The sequence below is a fragment of the Arachis ipaensis genome, chromosome B3 (genome assembly GCF_059453495.1).
Source record: "Arachis ipaensis isolate K30076 ecotype BB chromosome B3, ASM5945349v1, whole genome shotgun sequence".
Classification (NCBI taxonomy): domain Eukaryota; kingdom Viridiplantae; phylum Streptophyta; class Magnoliopsida; order Fabales; family Fabaceae; genus Arachis; species Arachis ipaensis.
Window position 1 is genome coordinate 15,047,698 of NC_142438.1, and position 12,576 is coordinate 15,060,273.

Genomic DNA, 12,576 nt, shown 5'->3' on the forward strand with positions numbered 1-12,576 from the left:
AAATTGAATAAATAACATTTATAAAAAGTTGCCTAAAATTATTCACAGTTACAAATTTTAGAGGAAAACTTTTCATATTCCCACCAATTATTTTCCAATCAAATAACTTGAAAAAAAAAGGAAAGAAAAGACACAATGCTCTTCATCAGTTCATCACTTCATTCCTTCATCACTTAGCTTCCTCATTTCATCAGATACTGTAACCCTAACATTATCACACAGACGGCCACACCACCGATTGCGGATCTTCTCCTCATCGACCGCAACTCTCAATCGCAGTGTTGTCCACTCCAAACGGCGACGGCGCGGTTCTCCCTTTCACGGTCGTTGGAACGTTGCTCTCATCCACGGGCTTCTGCGCGGTGCTCTCCTCCACGGGTGTCGGCGCGGTGCTCTCCTCCACGGGCATCGGCGCGGTGCTCTCCTCCACGCACGCTGCTCCACGGCTCCCCCCTCTTCCTATATCGGCTCCACGTACAGGGTCTTGTTCGAGAAACCCCTCTCCTTCTCCCGCTTCCACTTCTTCCCCTGTCTCGCCTTCTCCTCTTCGCAAGGTCTCACAATACTACACGCAGTTGTAACCCCCCTCCTCCTCCTCTGCTTATTGGTAAGAAAGCTTCTTAATTTTACTATGGAATGAATATTCTGAATGCATTGATTGTGAATTAAGAATTGGGACTGTTCTGAATTTTAGTATGTAAATCGAATTTCTGAATGCATGTCTTTTTGGGGCTTCTCAATAATTATGAATTTAGGGGTTTGCTTTTAATTTTTCTGAAGTTTTCATGTGGATCAACATCTTCCTGGTGCTTTTTCAGTTCCATCTTTTTGACCATGGTTAAACAAATTCCCACTATTATATTTTTCTTGCAGCTTCTATTCTAAAAGCTGTGTTAAGGTACGAAAAGAAGCAGTTTGCGGTTGATGAGACCAGGCGTGATACTTAGAATTGTCCAGTGCCTTCATGCAATGAACCACCAGTATTGACTACTTGGTATGAACTTTTCTTATTTCTTTTTCTCTTTTTCTTATCTTCGTGAACTAGATAAAACAAAATTGGAAGCATATATCAAGTATAGAGTCATCTTTTGCTTCTTACTTAGATTTTTTTCAACATCAGGTTGGTAAGAAAGCTTCTAAATTTTACTATGGAATGAAATTTCTGAATGCATTGATTGTGAATGATGATTGGGAATGTTCTGAATTTTATTTTGATTATGAACTCTGAATGCATTGAATCTTAATTTTTGGGGCTTCTTTATAATTCTGATTTTAGGGGTTTTATTTCAATTTTTCTGAAATTTTTATGGTTTTGATTGTTGCTTCTTAGGGTTTTCTGAATTTTTGTGCATCTTAATTCTGATTTCTAAAGCTGTTTCCTGGGGAAAAATACGAGGATCTGCAAAAACTGTTAAGGTACATCCTCTATATGATTTCACAATTTCTTTTCTTTTTGTCAGAATTCTCTAAATTGCTGCGGTGAATGCTATGGCTATAGTTTCATACTTTTGGGTTATTGTAGCCAGCTAATATCATCAATTATCATCCTGATTTAGAATATGACTGAAAATTCTAAGGTTCATCCAATTTTATATTATAAAATACAACCATGATTTCTACTAACATTAGCAGAATTGCAAAATATGCTGATGTCCATAGTTCTTGTTATATTTGTTGGACTTCTAAAGATTTATGTAACGTAAGTCGGTATATTTTTATCTTTTTTCCAACTCATGGCCAAATTTCATGTTGGAGGAAAAGATATATCACAATTCAGACCTTATTTATTCTTCTGAATCATATTGCTGTGCCCGTACTTGTGTTCTTGATTGTATATATGGTTTTGAATACAAGTATGCGCAATTCCTATTCTCTTTTTTACATAAATTCTTAGATATCACCAAGCATCTAACCTACATCAAGCAGTTAGAAAATTAAAATCTTAACCCATATAGTTCAATGTTACTCTTATATATATATATATATATATATATATATATATATATATATATATATATATATATATATATATATATAATTTAATCAAAGTTCAATTAGCACAACACAAATTGGGCATGCAAATCATACATTTAATTTATATCAATCAATAGAAATATATAAATCAATATAGAGAGATAAAGGGATAATTAAAAAAATAACCATATAAATTAAATTAAAATACTTGGATCTCAAGACAAACCCTACCTTGAACCTTTTAAATCTTTAAGTTACTCTTAAAGTCTAGTATTATGTTCCATGAATTACAAGATTTTATGTAGTAAAAGTTGTAACTAAAGAGTTATGGAATCTTGGGTTTTCACTGTATTTTTTTCAGCCGCTCAAAAACAGAATTTTGTTCATGCCATTCCTCTTGGGCTTTATTCTTAAATTCTAGGAAACATTTTTTGTGCAGAGAAAGGAACAAGGAATATCTATTTTTGAACCAGAGGATGATATTTGATAATGACACTAATCTATTTTTGTGTTTATCCTCAATCATGCGACATTATATTTTGTGTGTCTGTGCTTAGAAGGCAAGCAGCATGTTTTATTTGATTATTTAAATTGCATAAGCTTTTGGGCTTGTGTTTGTGTTTGTGTGTACTTGGTGGAGGACAGTGCCTTGGACTTTTGTTCGATTATTATTTTTTGTTTGATTTTTCTTTTTTCCACATGGAGTAATGTAAATTTGATACTTTCCTCTGTTATACAGAAAGATTGCTTCAGAGGAGTTTGAAGAACATTGGTGGACATTCTAGGACTTGAAGATTGCAATTTTTTTAGCCATGACTCCGTAAGTTTTTTTTATCTTACTTATACTTGTATGTTTTCATATGTATATTATGACCTTTGTGCAGTTTTTTTTTCATGTTGAATGTCTTTTATGTGTCTTTTTCATTGTTTCTTAATTTTAATAATAATATTTTTATGTGCCTTTTTTATGAATTTATATACTTACTGTGCATAAACATTATTATTTACATGGTTATTAGTTAAATAGTAGTAATAATATATGAATAATTAGGTTTTCCCAAGACCTAGAAAAAGATTGGATGAGTTTACCGAGAGATAAAGCTGAGTTTAGTAACGGTGTCAATGACTTCTTAGACTTTGCTTACTCCATCGAATACCTACAAGGAGAGGAAATCTTATGCCCTTGTGCAAATTGTTGTAATTTCTTGTGGCACAAAAGACAAATAATTTATATTCATTTGATTGCCTTTGGATTCGTTAATGGTTATACGAGATGGATTCATCATGGGGAAAGTGTAGTCGGCATGGATGTTGATAGCGATAGCAATAATGAGATTAATAGTGAGAGTGAGACTAACTCATATGACGACATGGACGCCTTGTTGAACGATAGATTTCGGGATGTGGCACAAGCGGAAGGGATAAAAGAAGGTATGAATGAAGATGCAAAGAAATTCTATAACTTGGTTGAAGAGGCTAGCAAAGAACTGTATCCCGGTTGCGACGGGTTTTCTACGTTGTCTTTCACCATCCGACTATACTTGTTAAAGTGTCAACATGGGTGGAGTAATGCCTCTTTTACTTCTCTCTTAGAGTTGCTAAAAGAGGCTATTCCTAACTTAAATATTCCTACTTCTTTCAATAAAGCCAAGACTATGGTGAGAGACTTAGGTCTTGACTATAAAAAGATTGACGCATGCCCGAACGATTGCATGCTATATTGGAAAGAGTACGAGAAGGACACATCTTGTCATGAATGTGGCGCTTCGCGTTGGATTGTGCATCCTGTAGTTGAAGCTGATGTTTTGCCTTCAAAAAAATATCACAATATTCCTGTGAAGACGTTGCGACACTTTCCCCTAATTCCCAGGCTTCAAAGACTATTCATGTGCTCAGCAACAGCTAAAAGCATGAGGTGGCATGACGAAGAACGCAGAAAAGATGAGAAGTTAAGGCATCCCGCTGATGGGCAGTCATGGAAGGACTTTGACAATCGTCATACAAATTTTGCTCTCGATCCCCGTAATGTGAGACTTGGCTTGTCAAGTGACGGATTCAATCCATATCGAACCATGAGCATATCTCATAGCACGTGGCCTGTTGTTTTAATGGCTTATAATTTGCCGCCATGGATGTCTATGAAACAGGAATACTTTATGTTGTCGTTGCTAATCCCTGGACCAAAGTCACCAGGAAATGATATAGACATTTACTTGCAACCTTTGATCGAGGAGTTGAAGGAGTTGTGGGAGGTCGGGGTGGAAACATATGATGCATCAAAAAATGAAACCTTTCAAATGTATGCAGCTCTTATGTGGATAATTAATAATTTTCCGGCTTACGCAATGCTATCTGGTTGGAGTACAAAAGGGAAGCTAGCTTGCCCTTGTTGTAACCATAGTACTTGTTCTAACTATCTTAAATATAGTCGCAAGACATGCTATATGAGTCATCGTGCCTTTTTGCCTGAGGATCATCCATGGAGAGCTAATAAGAGATCTTTCAATGGAAAAGTAGAATATAGGCAAGCTCCACCATTATTGTCGAGTACTGAAGCTTTAAGTCAGTTGGAGTATGTGGATACTTCATTTGGGAAGCTAAAACCAAAGAAAGATGGTCCATGGAAGAAGAGGTCAATATTCTTTGATTTACCTTATTGGCAGTATAACACATCACGACACAATTTAGATGTGATGCACATAGAAAAGAACATAGTTGATAGTATTCTTGGAACTCTCTTGGATATTTCTGGCAAGACAAAAGATCACACAAATGCTCGATATGACTTACAAGAAATAGGCATTCGAAAGAACCTTCACCCTAAGAAAACAAATGGTAGGAAAAAGGTGAAGCTGGCAAAGGCATGCTACTCAATGACCAATGCTGAAAAGTCAATTTTTTGTGACGTCTTGAAGACAGCAAAGTTGCCAGATGGCTCTGCTTCAAATATTTCTCGGTGTGTGAACCTTTTGGAGAGAAGAATATCTGGTTATAAGACTCATGATGCTCATTTCATGCTTCACTATTTGTTACAAATTCCTATCAAAGGAATACTTCCAGATCAAGTTGCAGTTCCTTTGATTCGACTTAGCTCATTTTTTCGTCAAATGTGTCAAAAGTCTATCACATTACAAGAGATAGATCAATTAGAAGAGGATATTGTCACAACATTATGCCAATTAGAGAGGATCTTTCCTCCTTCTTTCTTCGACATAATGATTCATTTGCCTATTCATTTGGCTAATGAAGTGAGATTGGGAGGTCCAGTTCAATTTCGGTGGATGTATCCTCCCGAAAGATACATGTGTACTTTGAAGTCCTATGTTTGAAACAGAAGTCGTCCTGAAGGATCTATTGCAGAGGCATATTTGGTTGAAGAATGTTTGACATTTTGCTCACGTTACTTACATTCTGGTGTCCAAACAAAATTGAATAGACAACCCAGAAATAATGATGAACCTAATAATTCTATGATGGAAACTACAGATGCATTTTCGAATCTATTTCCAAAAAGAGGTGTTCCTTTGGGTGCAAAGAAAGGTGAACCTTTTCTCCTTGACGACAAGTCTCGAGAGCAAGTTTATAGCTACATATTATTGAATTGTCACAAAATAGACGACTATGTTAGGTAAATCATACTAATTCTACTATATTTTGGTATTTTAATTAGAAATTGATAGGTCTGTTTTATACTTACAAATATTATACTTTTGAGTTTTAGTGAGAATGAAACTTATCAACAAGGAACACGATGGATGAGAGCTAAAAGCCATAGCAAAAACTTTTCTACATGGTTTAAAACACGTGCTTTGCGGCATGATGTTCCAAATTCGATAAAAGAGCTCTCTAGAGGACCAACCCAATGTGCAAAAAGATATTCTGGTTATTTTATCAACGGATATAGATTTCACACTAGGCAATGTGAGGTAAGACGCAAGACACAAAATAGTGGTGTTTCTTTAGTAGCATTAACGACAAGCTTTGCAAGTACAAAGGATGCAAATCCAATTCATGAAAACGTTTCTTATTATGGTAGAGTGAATGATATCATTGAGTTGGACTACTATGAAAATTTTAAGGTTACATTGTTCAAATGTGATTGGTATGAGGCTAGGGAGGATGCTTATGGCTCGACATATGTGCATTTTAACAAAAAGTGCTATCAGAAAGAGCCTTTTGTATTGGCATGTCAAGTGCACCAATGCTTCTATGTGCAAGATGCATTTGATAAAAATAAACATTATGTAATGAAGACTGTTCCAAGGGACCTATTTAGCATAAGTGATCAAGTTTCCATTGATGCTGAAGATACTTATGAAAATGAGCCATTTGATAATTCGACGGTTCCTTCTTTACCTAATGATGATGGTGAAGTAGACTTGGTAAGGAATGATTTGAATGAAGTTCTGGTCGATGTCGCAAAAGAAGTTTATTTTTCCCAAGAGTATAACACAGGATCGGATGAAGAATATGATTCCGAAGACTTTTGAGTGACTTGTTTCCCTCTTTTATGGTATATAAGTCAAATTTATCGCTTTATGTTAGCAGTTTTCAACTTGTTTTCCCTCTTTTATGTTCTGATGGTTGCTTCTTAGAATTTTCTGAATTTTTTCTGCATCTTGATTATGAGTTTATGTGGGACATATTTCTCTACATTTTGAATTTTTTCTGAATTTTTCTGCCTTTTGAGTGAAGAATATGATTCTGAAGACTTTTGAGTGACTTGTTTCCCTCTTTTATGGTATATAAGTCAGATTTATCGCTTTATGTTAGCAGTTTTCAACTTGTTTTCCCTCTTTTATATTCTGATTGTTGCTTCTTAGAATTTTCTAAATTTTTCTGCATCTTGATTATGAGTATGTGTGGGACATATTTTTCTGCATTTTGAATTTTTTTGCATTTTTCTGCCTTTTGAGTGAAGAATATGATTCCGAAGACTTTTTGAGTGACTTGTTTCCCTCTTTTATGGTATATAAGTCAGAGTTATCGCTTTATGTTAGCAGTTTTGAACATGATTTGCTGAATATTGTGATATAGAATTTGGTAATTGTTTGTTATGGTTTACCTCTTCCCCTTATTAGATGCATATGCAATTGTATTTTATGGCTGTTTTAATATTTTTATACAGCAACTTAATGGAAAACGGAGCAACTTCAAAGAGGAAAAGACTGGTAAAAAAGTATCAAGCTCATGCAAAAGTTAAGGAATTTGAAATGAAGGAAGTATCTTCTGCTGCGAAACTAGTTCGAAATTTTATAACCAAAGGTGATAAAGGAAGTAATCAAGCCAAAATAGCACAACAGCCTAAGAGAAAAATTTCAGAAATTGGAGACAAATATAGTAGGGAGAATTCAATGGAAGGGAGAAATAAAACACTTGTAGACAATGTTATGAACCGGTCTTTGAGGTCTTCCCATAACCAAGTGAGGAGTAATGTTCAACTAGAAGAACAACCAATTCCTAAGAAGATGAAGAGCAAGGCAAAGTGTCCAGCAATGGCTCTTGATGCCTTTTTGCATACAGAAGGAGTAGAAGTGGAAAGAGAAGAGGAAGATGACTTTGAGTCAATTGGTGAGGATGCTGGAGCTACTAAAAAAGAACCAGCTAACTTGACAAACTTAAAAAATAACTTAAAGCGTCCAGCAATGACTCTTGATGCTTTTTTGGGTGACCAAGAAATTCATGTGGAAAGAGAGGAACATACTGAAGTTTCAACTACTGAGGATACTAGATCTAGGCCATCCCCGAATAATGGAGAAAATGTTCATATCCCCTCTGAGGAAGATTATATTGGTGAACATGAAAGTGACAATTTTGATGTAGAAGGAGATCAAGTTATGGAAGAGGCTCATGTAGAAGGTGATGTAATTTAGTTTGTTGCTATTTGTTTTATATTTTCTTTTTATCTATGAGCATGGGGCTGCCCTTTCCATACCTTTCACGGTATCTCTCTCCATATATGATTCACGGCTGTCTTTGGTTTTAATTTGTACTATTTCTCAATTTTTAATATAGATACTTCAAAGGTTAAAAAGACTCGTGAAAAAACAAGATGCCTAAAGATTTATGCAAGAACTTGGGAAGAAAGGGAGGAAGTGACTTTTGATCAGGGAGCAGTCGTGGGGCCAACTGCTCAAAGAGTGAAGGATTTAACTAATTTTATTGGAACAATGGGAAAGAATAGTGATTTTATTACCTTGATGTACACTAATTGGAAAGCTGTGCCTAAGCAAATCAAAAAGTGCATTTGGAAGTATATTAATGTAAGCTCCATTTATCTTTATGTTTATGCCATATGTTAATAATCTTTTTATGCATATGATATGATAAAATTGATGTGTTTGTAGTCAAAGTTCATTCTTCCAAAATCTTCAAAGTTATGGGTGATGAATGGTGTTCAAGGAGCATGGAAGCGTTACAAAACAAGAATAAAAAAGAAGCATTTTGAACCATATTCTGGAAATATTGAGGATATGTTGGTGAATCGTCCTTTGGAAATTCCAGAAATACAATTTTGGAAGCTAATTGCATATTGGAGTATTCCAACTGTCAAAGTGAGCTAGAGGATTTCAATTATTATTATTTGATATGATCAAGTATAATTCTTTCAATTTTTATATTTTTTTCATCATTGTTTATTTTAAACACAGGCCATGTGTGTTATAAATTCTGAAAATCGCAAGAAGCAACAATGGAGGCATAAAATGGGACCAATCAATTTTGCAAGAGTGCGTGTTGATTTGGTAAGGTCACATTTGAGTTAAAATTCTCTACTTGTTACTTCTCCCTAATTTTAGTATGTTATAACTTTGTAATTGTTATCTTGATCTGTAGCGTGAGAAAAAAGAGAACAAAGAGGAACCAAATCAAGCTGAAATGTTTGTTGTAACTCGGAATGGACTAAAAGGGAAAACACTTGATGTAGAAACACAAGCTGTTATTGTAAGTTCCTCTATAATTTTCTTGTTTTAGTTGTTGTTTTATGACTGTCATGGATGCTATTTTTTTTGCTGTTTTATGGCTATCGTGATTATTGTTATGGTATCTATTTTGTGGCTGTTTCATGGGCTGTTTCATGGCTGATTTAGTTGATTTTTTATAGCTATTTTATGCATATTTTATGGCTGTCATGGCAGCTATTTTATGACTATTTTATGGCTATCATGGTTGTTGTTTTAGTATCTACTTTATGGCTGTTTTGTGGTTGTCACGGTTGCTGACTTGCTGCTTTCTTTTTTATGGCTGATTTAATTGCTGTTCTATGGCTATTTTATGCATGTTTTATGACTATCGTGGTTGTTGTTTTAGTATCTACTTATGGCTATTTTATGGCTATCATGGCTCCTATTTTATGGCTGTTTCATGGCTGTTTTATGGCTGATTTATATGTTGTTCTATGGCTATTTTATCCATGTTTTATGGTTATCATGGACTGCTATTTTATGGTTATTTCATGGTTGTTTTATGGCTGATTTAATTGCTGTTCTATGACAATTTACAACCATGTTTTATGGCTATCATGGACTGCTGTTTTATGGCTCTTTTATGGCTATTTTGGATTGCTGTCCCTATTAGTTATCAATAGATTTTTGGATTCTTTCATTGAATTTTTATCACTAAAAATAGACATATCATATATTTGTGTGTATAGGATAAACTTGATGATCTCCAAGAAGCTGGAAAAACTCCTACTAATGCATTTCAAAAAGTTTTTGGTAAAGAGAATCTAGGAAGAGTTCGATGTTATAGAAGAACTGTTACAAAAACTTCTCTTAAGAAAAATAAAGAAATAGATGAAATCAAAAAACAAAGTGAAGAGAAGGTAACAGCTTTAAAAACTGAATTAGACGACCATAAGCAACGACTGCAAGGATTGGAAGATATTGTGAAACTTATGTTGCAACAAACTTCTCCTGGTATGAATGTTGATGAAGCGCTTTCTCTCTTGCGATCTAAGCAATCGTCTGCAAATAGTGCACAAGATCCAAATTTAGTTCCTCGGCATTCTCCTCCATCGACTCATATACCAAATCATGATTAGGTATATGTATGCTAAATTGTTGTACCACTTGAGTATACATATTATTGTATAGCTGATGTTTTGACTATAATTTTTTTGTTCATTTAAATTTGACTACAGCTCTCTTATTGTTGGAGGAAGTTTTCTAAAGACATAAAGACAATTCTTGCCACAATGGTGAAGTACAAAGTCTTTTTAGTTTTAAGTGGACAACTTAGTTTCTTTTTTGTTTAAGTTCATTAGCAGAAAAACATGTATTTTGCTTACTTGGGTTTATTATTTATTTAACTTGGTAACTTATTAGCAAGTATATATGTTAATTGGTACTTGGAAGACCTTTCTATATATATATACAATATATATTATTATCTTATTCAAATGCGGGTGTTATATATTCTTTTCAAATGTCATATAAATATAACAAAAATAAAAAAATATTATTTTAAATATTAAAAAAGAGAATCTAAGAAAAATTCAATAAGGTGTTGCTTTAGGTATTAAAAAAAGACAACTGTAAATAAACCTACATAAGTGTTGTATTAGGTCTATAAAAAAAGCAACTTAAAAAAACTTGGACAAGTGTTGCTTTAGGTATATGAAAAGGCAATTTAAAAAAATCTGGACAAGTGTTGCTTTAGGTATATGAAAAAACAACTTAAAAAACTCTGCACAAGTGTTGCTTTATATATTAGAAAATACAACTCGTAAAAAGTGTTGCCATAGCGTTTCATATAAAGCGTTGTGTTTGGGTGCTCTAAGGCAACCCTTTCGTGGAGTTGCTTTATTTGCAGAAAAGGCAACGTTTTTTGAAGGTTGCCAAAAAAAGGATTCCCTTTAATATACAAAAGCGTTGCCTTAGACCAAAGGTAACGGCCGTATAGCCAACCCCTAAAAAGCGTTGTCTTTTGTCGGAAAGTGTTGCCTTTTATCAAAGACAACACTTTCTCTTATTATAAGCAACGTTTTTAAAGGGTTGCCTCAATCCGAATTTGTTGTAGTAGGTCAAAAATATTTCGCACTAACAAGTTAACAATAGTTCTTCGATCTTTTAAATTGAAAATATTTCGAAGTCTAAATAAACGTTAACGTCGATGACACAAGTAGTAGGACATTGATGGAGTAAAATAAAATATATGAGAATAAATTTGTGAAAGATGCTATTCGTTTTAGATTTGATCCAAATGTAACAATGTAATGCATAATAATGGAGTGAAAGTGTGAAACAATGAAAAAGAATAGTAGGAAAGAAGACAAATTATTGATAACAAAATAAGTGGTTTGTACAACGACGTACTTCCTTTTTTGTTTGGTGGTCCGCGCACTATTGAGGATGAACATTAAATGATACACGAGTAAAAAAATCTTTCCAATTAATTTAAAAAAATGTGATTTTATATCATAAATTTAATTTTGATATATTAACAGTATAAAATATTTTATATAATTATTTAATTATATCTATTTTTTAATAATTATTTATATAATTAATATAAAAATAATTTTTTATATACATTACATAATTAAATATATGTATAAAATTATTTTATATGAATAATATATTAAAATTAAATTTTTATATTATATAAAATTCTTTTTACATAATTTTTTAATTTAATTTTAATATATTAATAGAATAAAATTTTTTCAAATTATTTAATTAAATATTATTATATTAGTAAAAATAATGAATAAAATTTTTTATATTATTAATATATTAAAATTAAATTTTTTTTAATTTTATATAATATAAAATTATAATTTATAAAAACAACTAAAAAGATCTATTTCTAAAAAAAAATTATACAGTCATACACCATACATCTCTCAAGAAAAATCTATATTCTCATTATTCTGCCACTCTCACTCGTGATCACACATCTAATCATCTAATCTAAATCTCTTTCACTAATCAAAAATGCATTTTGCCATAATGACATCGCTACCCCTCTCATACTAATTGATAGCATTCCAAGTGGTTGGAATGTGTATTGAAACACAAATATATAAAGAACGGTGTAAACGCAGTTAACTTTACGTATAATTTATAGTTAAGAATTATTAAATAAATTAATAAATTTAACTAAATTATTATTTAATAATTTTTATTTATCAATTTTATGTAAAATTAGTTATATCTGAATTTTTATTATAAAAAAATATAATAAAAATAGTTAAAAAGCACAAAAATATTAATTATTTTAATATAGTATTAATAAAACAAGACAAATATAAAAGCATTATTAATTAGTTATGTTGAACTACTGTAAATAATAAATTCATTTTGTTGCAAATTCGAGTTCTAACATTAGCGATTCAGCAACGACTTGGTCCTCGAGCTTAACTCGTCCAACTCAGCTCAAGAATCAGGGGTAATCTTGACTCGACTCAAATGTCTTTCTGACATTAAATTTCATATATAAATCATATTTTTTTCTATGAAAAAATGTGGTTAAAAAAATGCGCGTATATAGGGAAGTCTCCAACTCTTAAGATAAGAGACACAATAAATCTTAAAATTTTGACTTCTTGAATCAACTATGATTTAGACGTTAAAGTATTTTTGTAAGTTCTTTTCTTTTATT

At 32.6% G+C, this 12,576-nt stretch overlaps 2 protein-coding genes across 2 annotated transcripts; both read left to right on the forward strand.

Moving 5' to 3' along the window:
- The first annotated feature begins 3,278 nt into the window (after positions 1-3,278).
- Positions 3,279-5,303, forward strand: LOC148569900 (uncharacterized). Its single transcript, XM_088506711.1, has one exon. The coding sequence runs from the start codon at positions 3,279-3,281 to the stop codon at positions 5,301-5,303; it is 2,025 nt and encodes a 674-aa protein (XP_088362837.1).
- A 1,773-nt stretch (positions 5,304-7,076) lies between these two features.
- On the forward strand, positions 7,077-10,015 carry LOC107629748 (uncharacterized). Its single transcript, XM_021117526.2, has 6 exons — positions 7,077-7,833; positions 7,990-8,237; positions 8,322-8,528; positions 8,625-8,717; positions 8,809-8,916; positions 9,626-10,015. The coding sequence occupies exons 1-6, from the start codon at positions 7,077-7,079 to the stop codon at positions 10,013-10,015; spliced, it is 1,803 nt and encodes a 600-aa protein (XP_020973185.2).
- The last annotated feature ends 2,561 nt before the right edge of the window (positions 10,016-12,576 follow it).

Bases quoted from the DNA above. Each gene is read 5' to 3' on its own strand.
- LOC148569900 (XM_088506711.1), top strand. From the start codon at position 3,279: ATGGATGTTGATAGCGATAGCAATAATGAGATTAATAGTGAGAGTGAG.
- LOC107629748 (XM_021117526.2), top strand. From the start codon at position 7,077: ATGGCTGTTTTAATATTTTTATACAGCAACTTAATGGAAAACGGAGCA. The intron at 8,238-8,321 runs GTAAGCTCCATT...ATGTGTTTGTAG, and splicing joins GCATTTGGAAGTATATTAAT to TCAAAGTTCATTCTTCCAAA. The intron at 8,718-8,808 runs GTAAGGTCACAT...CTTGATCTGTAG, and splicing joins CAAGAGTGCGTGTTGATTTG to CGTGAGAAAAAAGAGAACAA.